The following is a 15,415-nucleotide window of genomic DNA, read 5'->3' on the forward strand; positions in this document are numbered from 1 at the left end:
TGGAAGGACATTAGAGAAGCTGGATTGGATGTGTAGAAGTAATGGAGCAGGAAAAGTGGAAGGACAGAAAGGAGTGGAGGAGGCTTGTTAACCAAACCTGGGCAACTGGAGTAGGACATTGATGATGATGATGATGATGATGGTGGTGGTGGTGGTGATGATGATGATAATGATGATGATGATAATCAGGTATGTGGGAAACGACATGGAAAGGACTGTGATTGTAGCGGGAGATCTGAATTTACCAAATGTCAATTGGGAAGGTAATGCGAACGACAGGAAGCATGACCAACAAATGGCAAGTAAGCTAATATGGGAAGGACAGCTGATTCAGAAAGTGATGGAACCAACTAGAGGGAAAAATATCCTGGGCGTGGTGCTGATAAAACCAGATAAGCTCTATATAGAAACCGAAGTAATAGATGGTATTAGTGATCATGAAGCTGTTTTTGTCGTAGTTAAAAATAGATGTGATAGAAAGGAAGGCCTTAAAAGTAGGATTATTAGGCAGTACCATATGGCTGATAAAGCAGGCTTGACGGAGATTTTAAAAAGTAACTATGATTGGTGGAAAACAGTAAATAAAAATGTAAACAGACTCTGGGATAGGTTTAAAGCAATTGTTGAGGACTGTTTTATTTTTCTATTTGTTTTACGTCGCACCGACACAGATAGGTCTTATGGCGACGATGGGACAGGAAAGGCCTAGGAATGGGAAGGAAGCGGTCGTGGCCTTAATTATGGTACAGCCCCAGCATTTGTCTGGTGTGAAATTGGGAAACCATGGAAAACCATTTTCAGGGCTGCTGACAGTGGGGTTCGAACCCACTATCTCCTGGATGCTAGCTCACAGCTGCACGCTCCTAACCGCCGGCCAACTCACCCACTGTTAAGGACTGTGAAAATAGGTTTGTACCTTTAAAGGTGGTAAGGAATGGTAAAGACCCACCTTATTATAATAGAGAAATATAGAGACTAAGAAGGAGGTGCAGATTGGCAATAAATATAGTTAGAAATAGCTGTGGAAGTAAGGAGAAATTGAAGGAACTTACTAGGAAATTGAATCTAGTAAAGAAGTCAGTAAAGGAGAACATGATGGCAAGCATAATTGGCAGTCATACAAATTTTAGTAAAACATGGAAGGGTATGTATAGGTATTTTAAGGCAGAAACAGGTTCCAAGAAGGACATTCCAGGAATAATTAATGAACAAGGAGAGTGTGTATGTGAGGATCTTCAAAAGGCAGAAGTATTCAGTCAGCAGTATGTAAAGATTGTTGGTTACAAGGATAATGTCCAGATAGAGGAGGAGACTAAGGCCAAAGAAGTATTAAAATTTACATATGATACAAAAGTTGAAAACTAGAAAAGCGGCTGGATTTGATCAGATTTCTGGGGATATACTAAAGACAATGGGTTGGGATATAGTACCATATCTGAAGTACTTATTTGATTATTGTTTGGTCAGAGGAGCTATACCAGATGAATGGAGAGTTGCTCTAGTAAGCCCTGTGTATAAAGGAAAGGGTGATAGACATAAAGCTGAAAATTACAGGCCAGTCAATTTGATATGCACTGCATGTAAACTTTGGGAAGGCATTCTTTCTGATTATATTAGACACGTTTGCAAAATTAATAACTGGTTCGATAGAAGGCAGTTCGGGCTGAGGAAAAGTTATTCCACTGAAGCTCAACTTGTAGGATTCCAGCAAGTTATAGCAGATATCTTGGATTCAGGAGGTCAAATCGACTGTATCATGATTGACCTGTCTAAAGCATTTGATAGGGTGGATCATGGGAGACTACTGGCAAGAATGAGTGCAATTGGACTAGACAAAAGAGTGACTGAATGGATTGCTATATTTCTAGAAAACAGATCTCAGAGAATTGGAGTAGGTGAAGCTTTATCTGACCCTGTAATAATTAAGAGGGGAATTCCTCAAGGCAGTATTAATGGACCTTTATGTTTTCTTATATACGAGGGTAATCCCAAAAATAAGGTCTCCTATGTTTGTATAAATACAGAACTCTGTTCATGGGGCTGTTGGTCACAATATTGTGAAGAGTGTTTCCCGTGCTCGCATATAAACATGCGCACGCCACCTGAGGCACTCAGTCTTGGCTTGGCAGCCGTTGAGAGTGGAGCTCCCATTGGATGTTACCGCCAGGTGCGAAGTGCGCGCAGTTATTCGGTTTTTGAACGCAAAAGGTACTGAAGCAATTGAAATCCATCGCCAATTGACGGAAGTGTATGGTGAGTCGTGTATGGATGTCAAAAATGTTCATAACTGGTATAGAGAGTTTGCAGTTGGTCGGACTGAAATTCACGACGAACGAACAAAGGAGCGGGAGACCGTTAATTTCCGTCGAGACAGTCGTGAAGGTTGAGCAAATCATGGGTGAAGATCGGTGGATCACCCTGGATGATCTCTGCACTTTTGTTCCTGAGGTTTCCCGAAGCGCCGCTCAGAACTTCCTGAACAGCATGGCGGCGAGCTGGCATGACATGGGCATACAAAAACTGTCACAGCGTCTATGAAAATGCATCGACGGAAATAGTGATTCTATAGAAAAATAGCTAAATGTTCAAGCTGTAAAATGATGTAAAGCATTGTAGAAATAAACAGGTCTATGTATGTATAAAAAAATAGACCTTATTTTTGGGATTACCTTCGTATATATACTAGCAAGATACCCATGCTTCGCTATGGTTTTAAACTGAAAGTTATTATTTAAAGTTTTACAATTTGGAGAGTCCATTTTCAGCTGAGCCCATGAAATATGCCCTCACTTTGTACATCAAATGGTTTTGGGGGAATGATTTTTTATTTTCTGATCTAACACTTTACGGCCACCTTGATGATTCGTTGACCAACCCTTGCTCTTTTCCAACATTGACAGATCAAGGTTTGTAGATCTAAGGGATCTACCATGGCCTTCCATATTCTTTAGCTGATGACCTAACTCAAACTCTTTTGTCTCCCGCTTTAAATACATGTTATAAGAGCTGAAAATTTGTTTCCCCCTTCCCCTTAAAATATTATTCACCAGAGACATCAACAATACCATGAAGGCTACACTGGAAAAAAATAACAACAATATGATTGCTAGGAAGGTGTATAAGTCTCTGATAAGATCCCAGTTAGAGTATGGTTCCAGTGCATGGGACCCACTTGATACCAGAACTGGAAATAGAAATACTCATTGAAAACCTTACTGAATAATTTGAATGTTTTAAACCCTATCTTATTTAATATCTCGTATGTAAAAGCGACCAACTTGTGAAATTTTGATTTTGTACGTTGATCAGTAATGGAGGAATGAATACTTTTTAAGGGGTGAATGCTTTTTAGGATATAGAAGATCACCCTTCATAAACAAAATTAAGTTCGTGCCTGAAACGATTTTGGAAGAATGGATATTGTGCTTTTGGGAGTCAACCACCATATAAACCCCTTTAGGAGAGAAATATTTTGAAGTATACGATTTTACACCTAGGACATAAAAGAAGACCCTTCTCGTAAAATTAAAACTTTGTATGTCAAACGGTTTTCGAGGGATGAAAAGTTTCATTTACGGAGCTAACCTCATTTAACACTTTGGGGGTGGAACATTAAAACTTATTTCCTACTTCACACCTAGAATTTAAAATATATATACCAGTATTTGGAATTTTGTCTTCGTACGTTAAACCGTTTCAGAGGAAGCAATTAATATATTTCTTTTCGGATCTTAATCCCCATTTAACTCTCTGAGTGGTTAAATTTGTTTCAAACCTTCTGCTATTTTATACCTAGGATATTATTCAAAATTTTAGCTTCATAATTCAAATGGTTTCATATAAATGCATATTTTTATCATCATTCCTCACCCCCCAGTCAAAACTCCCTTACGAGTGTATTGATTTAAGTCCACTTCTTACTTGTATCCTTATAAAAAGAATTCAACTCCTTTTTACATCTCCCTTAAGTTGATTAAGCCCCCCTCCCCCGCCACAAAATACATGTTTTTATTTTTAAAGGGGACTCCAAATAGGCCTACCAATTTTCTCGTCTGCAACATCCTTCATTTTTGAGATATAAGTATCCTCAAACAAAGAATTTAACTCATTTTTCCATTCTTTTATCCCCCCATAATTGGATTTTTGAAAAACAAAAGAATACATGTTTCTTTATTTTTAAAGGAGATTCCAAATACAAATTTACATGTCTGTAACATCTTCAGTTTTTGAGATATAAGTATCCTCATAAAAAGAATTTAACCCACTTTTCAGTCCTTTTTACAACCCTCTTAAGTGAATTTTCTGAAAACCAAAAAATTACGTGTTTCATTGTTTTTAAAGGAGATTCCAAATACCAATTTTTACGTCTGTAATATCTTCAGTTTGGAGATACCCATATCCTAATAAAAATAATTCAACTCTCTTTTCCAGTCATTTTTACCCCACCTTAATTTTTTCTGAAAATAAAAAAATACGTGTTACTTTATTTTTAAAAGATTAAAAATACCAATTCTAACATTTGTAATATGTTGAGTTTTTGAGATGCAGATATGGTTGTTTTAAAATTTAACACTTTGCCTTAAGAGGATTTTCAAAAAACAAATTATGTGTGTTCTTTTACTTTTACAGATTCCAAATACCAAAGTTCACATCTGTAACATGTTGTGTTTTTGAGATATATTGTAGAAATACTCATATTAAAAATTCACCCCCTTTGTCACTCCTGTTTACCCCCTCTTAAGTAGATTTTCCAAAAACAAAGCAATACATGTTTCTTTATTTTTAAAGGAGATTTCAAATACTAATTTTCATGACTGTAACATCTTCAGTTTTTGAGATATAAGTATCTTCATAAAAGGTATTCAACCCCTTTTTCACCTTTTTTCCACCCACCTTAAGCGGATTTTCCAAAATCAAAAAGTACGTGTTTCCTTACTTTTAAAGTAGATTGCAAATACCAACTTTCACAACTTTAAACTGTTAAGTTTTTGAGATATAGATACACTCATTTTAAAAATTCATCCCCCTTTCAACACCCTTAGTGACAGAATATCCAAAAATCCTCCCTTAGCGATCACCTACATTGTAATGTAAATGTATCCTCAAAATTTCATTTCTTGCAGTCCAGTAGTTTTGGCTCGGCGATGCTGAATCAGTCAGTCAGGACATGTTATTTTATAATATAATATGAGTAAAGAAGTAGAATCAGAGATAAGGCTCTTTTCAGATAATGTTATTCTGTACAGAGTAATAAATAAGTTACAAGATTGTGAGCAACTGCAAAATTACCTCGATAATGTTGTGAGATGGACAGCAGGCATTGGTATGACGATAAACGGGGTTAAAAGTCAGGTTGTGAGTTTCACAAATAGGAAAAGTCCTCTATGTTTTAATTACTGCATTGATGGGGTGAAAGTTCCTTTTGAGGATCATTGTAAGTATCTAGGTGTTAATATAAGTAAAGATCTTCATTGGGGTAATCACATAAATGGGATTGTAAATAAAAGGTACAGATCTCTGCACATGTTTATGAGGGTGTTTAGGGGTTGTAATAAGGATGTAAAGGATAGGGCATAAAAGTCTCTGGTAAGACACCAACTAGAGTATGGTTCCAGTATATGGGATCCTTAACAGGATTACTTGATTCATGAACCGGAAAAAATTCAAAGAAGAGCAGAAAAGCAGCTCGATTTGTTCTGAGTGATTTCCAACAAAAGAATAGCATTACAAAAATGTTGCAAAGTTTAGACTGGGTAGACTTGGGAGAAAGAAGACAAGCTGCTCGACTAAGTGGTATGTGATATAGATGTTGATTTCCATAGGAAACCTGAAATATTTGTCCCTTAATGAGTAAATTTATAATACCAATATAAATGGTCCGTTATTGGACATTATAAATTTTCCAGCTAAGTCATTCCCGTTTGCCAGCGTTTCGCCCTAGTGTGCTAAGTTGGGCTCATCAGTTGGTAAATAGCACACCCAACAAGATGCATGGCTAGTGCATACAGTGGAGGCCACTGCGTAGGCTACTTGGATCCACCGGCAGTGCCAATGCGCTATGAGAGACTTTGTCTCATTACCAAAAATTGATGCCTGCTTGGCCATCAGATGATATAGATGTTGTTTTCTGTAATAGTTGTAAAACGTGTAAATTAGTTTTTCCCTCAAAATTGACTGTGTGTGATATTTAAAAAGAATGAACGAAAACTATGAACTTTTGAAGATTATTTTCTATTGTAAAATTTGTGTGTTTTAAGTGAAAAACGCTTATTTTCTGGATGTGTGTCTTAAGTGAAAGGTGTTAATGATTTTAGGGTTGTTTGTTTTTGGCAGTTTCATTATGTGTAGATCATTTATTCTGTAAAAGTATTTTCTTTGTAACTTTCGGAGCACGGTGTAGTCGCACGTATCAGGTTTTGGTAAGATGCTTCTGATAGTTTCCGGTTGCATCAGAAAGGAAATTTCTGGAGGCTATAAAGGTATTTTCTCATCAAATTATCTGGGCCCTCATTGGCCAAAATAAAACCCCTTCCTATTGGCGAATGTAAGAACTGTGGGTGCGCTAATTAGTTATTTCTCGATTGCACCACTTCCAACTGCTGGCCACGTGGCCAGAGCCAAGCTTGTTCCCTTCGTCTTTATTGTTGGACCGGCGAAGGGAAAAGTAGTTTCCTTCATCTGATGGGCCTCCTGGCCCTCCGAATGAGCACTATTTAGTTCATATTTTGGGTTTTAACCTTCAAATGTAGTTTCTTAATTTAAATTTTCCTTGCCCTCCGGAGTTTACCCAGGGTTTCTTCCATTTGCCAATTTTAATTTCAGATGACTTAGTCTTCACAGCTAATCATACCCATTTTGTTTTAGAGGCATTTCCCTTTTAGCTTATAAACTGTGTAGTAATTATGTAAAATTTCATTCCACTTTTCTTTTGTTTTAATTGTGTAAAATATGTAAATTTTAAATTTCCCTCGGGTTTGCCTCTAGCAGCACTGTTTCATCTTAGCGTACTCCTGTTCAGGATATGCTCTTTATTAAGAGTTTTAGAAAAGGCAGCTACCTGATCAGGCTCGGAGTTAAGATTTTAATAATTAACACCCTTTCTATTCCTTCTTTATACCTTAATATGTAGGTGTGGTTTGTTAACATGTGTCCTTTTTTAAACATATTTGGTTAAATTATTCCTGTATATTATTTTAAAATTATCGCCGTGAAATTTGTACACTTGGTATTATTAGTTTCTCTAAATTTGCTGTGTTAACCTTAACTTGCGTCATTGATTTTCCAGTTGTCATCATTTTAGTAAATGTAGTAAACCACCGTTAATTTTGTTTTCCAAGCAACACAATACCTTTTCACGGCCCGGGTAGGGTCCCAACCACTTCCCATCTCTATTCCTTTAGTTGTCATGTTGGCTAACCTGGTAGTTATATTCTGATGTTGTTTCCCAGTACTTATCATCTGTGAGTGTTCAATTCTATCTGATCTATTCTCAAAGTCATCATTTTTCTTAATAGTGTTTATTATTGTTAGTATTTTAAATTTTTTGATGCTGCATAATCTGGAAGGGTTACATTTTCCATAGGGAACCTGAAATATTTGTCCCAAATGAGTAAATTTATAATACCAATATAAATGGCCCGTTATTGGACATCATACATTTTCCAGCTAACTAATTTCTGTTTGCCAGCGTTTCTCCCTAGTGTGCTAAGTTGGGCTCATCAGTTGGTAAATAGCACACCCACCAAGACGCATGGCTAGTGCATACCATGGAGGCCACTGCGTAGGCTACTTGGACCCACCGGCAGTGCCAATGCACTGTGAGAGGAGACTTTGTCTCATTACCAAAAATTGATGCCTGCCTGGCCATGCTGTAGTAGAAACAGCAAGGGAATGCCTAGGAATAACTGTGTGTAAAGATGGGAAATAACGAACATCCTGGAGGAATGATGAAGTGAGAGCAGCTTGTAAATGTAAAAAGAAGGCTTATCAGAAAGGGCTCAAGACAAGAGCTGATGCAGACAGGGAATTGTACATAGATGAAAGAAACAGAGCAAAACAAATAGTTGTAGAATCCAAAAAGAAGTTGTGGGAAGATTTTGGTAATAACATGGAAAGCCTAGGTCAAGCAGCAGGGAAACCTTTCTGGACAGTGACAAAGAATCTTAGAAATAGAGGGAAAAAGGAATTGAACAGTGTTTTGGGTAATTCAGGTGAACTCATAATAGATCCCAGGGAATCTCTGGACTGGTGGAGGGAATATTTTGAAAATCTTCTCAATGTAAAAGGAAGTCTTCCTAGAGCTGTCACGAACAACTGAGCTCATAGGGAGGAGAAAAATGATGTTAGTGAAATTACACTTCAGGAAGTGGAAAGGTTGGTAAATAAAATCCATTGTCATAAAGCAGCAGGAATAATTGAAATTAGACCTGAAATAGTCAAGTATAGTGGGAAGGCAGGAATGAAATGGCTTCATACAGTAATAAGATTAGCATGGAGTATTGGAAAGATACCTTCAGATTGGACCAAAACAGTAATTGCACCTATAAACAAGGGAACAGGAAGCATTGCAACAACTATCAAGGTACAGTATCTCATTGATTAGTGTACCAGGCAAAGTATTCACTGGATCTTCAAAGGGAGGGTGCGATCCGTGGTTGAGAGGAAGATGGATGAAAACCAGTGTGATTTCAGACAACAGAGAGGCTGTCAGGATCACATTTTCAGTATGCACCAGGTAATTGAAAAATGCTACCAGAGGAATAGTCAGTTGTGTTTATGTTGCGTAGTTCTAGAGAAAGCATATGACAGGGTACCAAGGGAAAAGATGTTTGCCATACTGGGGGACTATGGAATTAAGGGTACCGGTAGATTATTAAAATCAATCGAAGGCATTTATGGTGACAATTGGGCTGCAGTAAGGATTGATGGTAGAATAATTTCTTGGTTCAGGGTACTTACAGGGGTTAAACAAGGCGAATGGAGGAGGATAGGTTACCTAAGAAAATAATGGACTCTGTTTTATGGAGGGTTAGAGGAGTAGAGGGAGACCAAAACGAAGATGTTTAGACTAAGTTTCTAACGATTTAAAGATAAGAGGTATAGAACTAAATGAGGCCACAGCACTAGTTACAAATAGAGGATTGTGGCGATGTTTGGTAAATTCACAGAGGCTTGCAGACTGAACGCTGAAGGGCATAATGGTCAATAATGACTATGTTTGTATGTACAGTATAACCAAGTATGAAACAATATTATTTCAACTACAGTGAAGGAAATAAAAACAATGTATTATTATTGATACAAAATACTGTATATTAATTTAGCAAACAAAGACAGTATTTTCAGGGTAAGAAAGTCCAAAATCCTCAATCGTGCTGCTGAAGACAACAAAAGAACTTTCCTTACCTGCATGAACAGCAGTGTTGCTAGGATGTTCTCCCCCCACCCCTTATTTGCCTTTAGCTCGTCTCTTAGGACATGCTCACCACCTGCTTTCAAACTTCTCTTTATTTCTGGATAGTCCCCAGTTTGCACAGGATTTCATCTGCATTTTGTTCTGGAGGAATCAATCAATCAATCAATCAATCAATCAATCAATCAATCAATCAATCAATCAATCAATCAATCAATCTGCATTTAGGGCTGCTACTCTGGTTTCACCTTTCCTATCAGTTATTTACCTAGTCTGTCTCCAATGATTTCAAAGAACTTGGAAATTTATCAAACATTTCACTTGATAAATTATTTCAATCACTAATTCCTCTTCCTAAAACTGAATACATGCTCCAAATTCTCATCTTGAATTCCTACTTTATCATCATATTATTATCTTTCCTACATTTAAAAGCTCCATTCAGCTTATTTAATCCATGCCATCTCTGCACTGACAACTCAGAACATACTACTTAGTCAAGCAGCTTGTCTCCTTGCTCCCGAGTCTTCCCAGCCCAAAGTTTGCAACATTTTTGTAACACTACTCTTTTGTTTGAAATTATCCAGAACATACTGTATCATGCAGCTTTCCTTTAGATCATTTTTATTTCTTGTATAAAGTAATCCTGGGATGATTACCCCAATGAAGATTTTTTCGTTATAAGTATTTGTGTAAGTACAGCAATGTTATATTAAGTGTAGTCAGTGATACTGGTGGTATTATTGTATTTAACTACATTGCTGCACCTACATCAATATTAACACCTAGATACATTCAGTGATCTCCATGAGGTATGGTACTTTCACCACATCAATACAGTAATTAAAAGTGAGAGGCCTTTTCCTCTTGGTGAAACCTGCAACCTGACATTGTATCCCGTTTACCACCATACCATTGTCTGCTGTTTATCTCACAATGTTGAGGTTTTTTTTTTTCCAGTTGGTCATAATCTTGTAACGTATTTCCTACTCTAAATATTATAATATCATCTGAAAAAAGCCTTATCTGTGATTCCCGTTCTTTACTCATAAAGAAAAAGGTCCAATATGAGTCTCAGTGAAACAACCTTTCTTAAACCCAAAGTGTCTTCTAACAAACCAATTAGTAATTTCAAAAACGTATCTAATATAATCAGAAAGAATGCTTCCTCAGAGTTTGTATGAAACACGTCAAGCTGATTGGCTTGTGATTACCTGCTTTACATTTATATCCATTTCCTTTGTACATTGGGGTCACTTTAGCAGCCCACCTGGTAACCATGATCGTTAAGGTGTTGAAGTCCAAATGGTCTGACACTGTGGTTAGCCGGTTCAAGTCCCGTTGGTCGAAAAAAATTTCACCATCAGAATGTTGGTCGATGGGGCAGGGAGGTGGTGGTATACAATTTCTAATCAGTAGATTGTGAGCCAAAAGCCTGGATTAAATTCCAAACCTCTCCGCAGTGCTCATGTGGAGTGAGGGCATATGACGCTGTTGATGGTGATTCGTCCGTCAGACGGAGACATTAAGCCTTGAGCAGACCTCTTGGTGCTATTCAACAGGAGTAGGCTATGTACCAGAACCCTCTCCCTTCCTGTTATCATATATCACATCATTAATTTCATCTTATTAATTCCTCTGATGAAGTTGACATCAGGAAGGGCATCCGGTCGTAAAAGCCCACCACAACAGATTTCACCTCACCTCATACACGACCTCATAGAGAAATGGGACAAGGATTGGACAAACATTGGGGTCACTATATCAACTCTCTATTCATTTGGTATAGCTCCTTCATGCAAACAGTAATCAAATATGGGTATTTCAGATAGAGCACTATATTTCAACCCATTGCATTTAGTATATCCATAGAAATCTTATCAACCTCAGCTGATTTTCTATCTTTCATTTTTTTATCTTTTTGTAATTGTCTTTTTTATCATAGTTAATTTCAGTACTTTGCCAGTTGTACAGCCTCCTCAACCTCCTTACATCCAACTATCTTTACATATTGTTGACTGGATACTTCTGCCTTCTCTAAATCCTCATGTACACACCCCTTGTTCATTTATGACCTCTGGAATGTCCTTCCTGGAATCTGTTTCTGCCTTAAAGTACCTATATATACCCTTCCATTTTCCCCTAAAATTCATATGACTACTGATTATGTTTGCCATCATGTTATCATTAACTGGCCTTTTTGCTAAAGTAAATTTCCTATAAGTTCCTCTAATCTCTTCTTACTTTCATATACCAACATATACTAATGATTTGACCCCTGTTGACTTGCAAAAGCATTGGAGCCATGGTGATTATGAAATAACTTGTTCACCACTGAATGAGGAGAGACTTTGTTGTTCTTAGTGACTCCGATCCTTGCAGGCAAGCAACTCTGCCTTTGTTTATACATTGCTCTTGAAGTAATGCGATAGGTATACTATAATTTATATACAAAAATAATAATAATAATAATAATAATAATAATAATAATAATAATAATAATAATAATAATAATAATAATAATAATAATAATTTTTTTAAGCTGATTGAGAGTTTTGTCTTAGTTTATATTCTTAATATTTTATTCTTTCCTTTTCTTTTTCAGTTTCCCTGAAGGTTGTCACGGTGATTCTTGCAGTAATACTCCCCGGGGTATATAGCTGCACTAGATCTTGCCGATGTTTCCATCAATTTTTATATGAACGGAAAGATGATGGAATTTATCTGTTTAGTGAAAGAGAAAGGGCATATTATGCTTTTGAATATTCCCCAGAAATGAACAACCAACTGTACACAGCTGCTTGCTCCTTCAAGAACTTAACTGAACTGCCTCTGGGAGTAGATAGGACTGTAAAAACTATCTACTTGAACAACAACAATATCACACACTTGGCAAATGATGCCTTTAAATTGATTGGATTAACAGACCTGGTTATTATATACCTGCAAAACAACTCTATCTCTATTATTGAGGATAATGCATTTAGTGGCCTTGACAACATGAAGAAATTGGTTCTTGATTATAACAATATAACTACTCTCTCTGAAAATGTTTTAAAATTCTGCACTAATCTCATACATCTTTCTATGAATGGAAATAAATTGATTTTACCAGACAGTAACTTTGTAAGTCATCTCAGTGTATTATCGATACTTAAACTATCTAACTGCAATTTAAAGTCTTTGCCTAAGGAGTTATATTCAAAGAGAATGACATATTTAGATATCAGTAACAATGAGCTTCAATCTGTTATGCTGAACTTTACTATTCAGACACTTAATATCTCTAACAACAATGAAATTTACCTCTCACAAGAAGCAGACTTGACCTCACTTCAGGTACTGAATATGAGTGCTAATTCTGTAATAAACCCTCATGGCGCAAGACTTAATGCTCCAGACTTAGAAGTACTATTCTTAAATTCTTGTAATATAACTGATGAAGATCTTAAATTCCTCCTACACAATAACTCTGGAATAAGAATACTTGAACTCAGTAATAATAACCTGAAACAACTGGAATTATTAGGAATCCAGTCTTTAACAAATTTACAAGAAATCAATATTCAGATGAACAGTATCACTTATTTCCATCCAAATATATTTTCAAATAATTTCCACTTGTCAAAAATAAATTTAAATAAAAATATTCTAAACCCAGCAGAAAATGCGGCACTTCTCAATTCATCGTCATTAGAGGTACTGTTTCTCCAAAATTGCAACTTAACACTAATTACAGAGCACACATTTAGTGGTACATTGAACCTTGAGGAAATTTACCTGGATTACAATCTCTTGGACAATGTAGATCTTGCCTTCCATGAGCTACAGTATTTACGTATTATTTCACTAGAAGGAAATAGAATTAAAACACTGGATCCAGATGCATTTGTGAACAATATTAAACTTAGATCTTTGATTCTTTCTCGGAATCCCATAGTGTTTCCTGAGGCACCTCATTTACTTAATGCTCCAACTCTGAGTGAAATAAAACTTGATTTTTGTAATATTACTCATATTCCAGTGAATATCTTTTCCAATACCCCATATCTACAGAATATAAGACTGGCTAACAATAGCATTAGTTCTTTAGATTCTAAAATCTTTGAGGGACTTAAGAGTGTGTTAAGAGTGGACATAAGTGGAAACCCACTCATATGTGATGCTCGTCTCAAGAAGGTGCTTCATGTACTTATCACAACCAATGTGATTAGCCACGCACAGTGTGTCTCACCTAAAGGTGATTGGAGGATGTTAGAACATATGCACTTTGATGAGAAGCACGAAGAAACAGAGTTACCACAGCCGTCACCAACACTTGCCATCTTGGCTGAATCCAGCAAGGTATTGCAGCCTCAAGAAAATGGGTTGGCCACATCCATGATGTCAATTCTCTTAGCAGTTGGTCTTGTGATTGGCATCATAGTAGGAGTGGCACTGAATATATTCCTTGTTCGTAGATATCGAGGTTTCTCTCTAAGAAGTGGTTCAAACTGGAGGCGAATACTGTTTCAACGTAACTCTACTTAAATTGAAACTGACATTTATGCTATGGTTTAATATCTTGACATGAATTAGCCTGCATTGCTAAATTGAGCAGTAACCTGTCATGTTACTGTAATACCGTACCTCTTACTGAAATTTACAGGCATTCAGCAAGCAATGTATAAATTGAATGGATGAAAACCATAACGGTATAAGTGACATTTAAAAAAATGAGTTAAGTGCAGGATGTAACTCCGGGAGGATGTATCCTTTCACCAGCAAAGAGATACAAGTGATAGCGGTCCATTAAACGTGCAATATTTATTTTTTTGTTTTATTCCATACCTGACTTTATACGAGTGTTAAGATGTTTAAATGCCTTTTTCTCTGAATGATCAAAATGCTACTTATACCGTTATGGTTTTCATCCATTCAATTGTGGACAAATATTCAAGTTGTATATATCATAATAATTTTCTTTTGATAGACTACTGGTATTGTGAATTAAGTTATTAAATAGCTGCAATTTATTTTGAAATATCTTAACATGTTGAAGTGAGTTACAGAATTGTGTTGTGTGCTCAAATTACAGGATTCAAGTGAGAAAATTGACCATCTATTTCTTAAAAATAATTGTGCTTTCTCAACAAACACTGTATTTTTGTTGTCAACTATCCTGATTGTATCATCTATGATGTAATGAAAGAAAGTAAAATTTCTTGCCAAGGAGAATGGTAAAACATTAGTGAAACCCAGATTATTTTTAGGATACAATAGTGTGAGACAAGGGAAGAGAGCTGAAAACAATACATTTTCCAAGAAACATTAGCATTGGTACCCAGTGATTTGAATTTAAATGAATAGGAATAATGTTTCAATTCAGAAATAATTGAAAACTGGTTGTAGTAAAAAATTCACAACATATTGTCAATGGAGTGAATTCAGATTATTTTGAGATTATTTATTTCTTAACTCACAAAGGATAAAGGATATTTTAAATTGTGTTTGTTATTATAAGAGATAAAGAGATACTCTGAGCATCTCATTACCTACCTACTAACAAAAATGGCATGCCAGAAGAACGAAGAATCTGAATTCATTCCACACCTTGTAAAGATTTTGCCCGTACATATTTATAAATTTTTCAAATTTTGGACTTGAAATACATAGTTTTATGGTTCCTTTTCCTTTCTGCCCTATTGTCAGGATATTTGACATATTCTAATAATGTCCAAAATATGAGTGACTGACTAAAACAATTATCAAAATGAAATTATGTGCCTTGTATAATTTTAATTTATTTGTATTATAGTAAATCAAAATGTATATACTGCCTTGTATCATTATGTTTTCCCTTCCCTAAGTTATACAGTGGACACCGCTTATTATGATCACTCTGGGACGCAGATAATTTGATAACATTAACTGATTGATAACAGTAGCCGAAGAATAACAATTGATAGGTAGCTTACTGTATTTATAACCTACATGCACTACAATGAAACAGATACCGGTACA

The 15,415-nt window shown here is 36.1% G+C and overlaps 1 protein-coding gene across 1 annotated transcript in view; it reads left to right on the forward strand.

Moving 5' to 3' along the window:
- Positions 1-15,036, forward strand: part of LOC136878910 (leucine-rich repeat-containing protein 15) — a 76,285-nt gene extending 61,249 nt beyond the window's left edge. The window contains exon 2 of the mRNA XM_067152510.2: positions 12,018-15,036. Within this exon, the coding sequence (XP_067008611.2) occupies positions 12,018-13,942 (1,925 nt within the window). The 3' untranslated portion in view covers positions 13,943-15,036. The remainder of the gene's footprint in view (positions 1-12,017) is intronic.
- The last annotated feature ends 379 nt before the right edge of the window (positions 15,037-15,415 follow it).

This window comes from Anabrus simplex, chromosome 8, assembly GCF_040414725.1.
Source record: "Anabrus simplex isolate iqAnaSimp1 chromosome 8, ASM4041472v1, whole genome shotgun sequence".
In the NCBI taxonomy this organism is placed as follows: domain Eukaryota; kingdom Metazoa; phylum Arthropoda; class Insecta; order Orthoptera; family Tettigoniidae; genus Anabrus; species Anabrus simplex.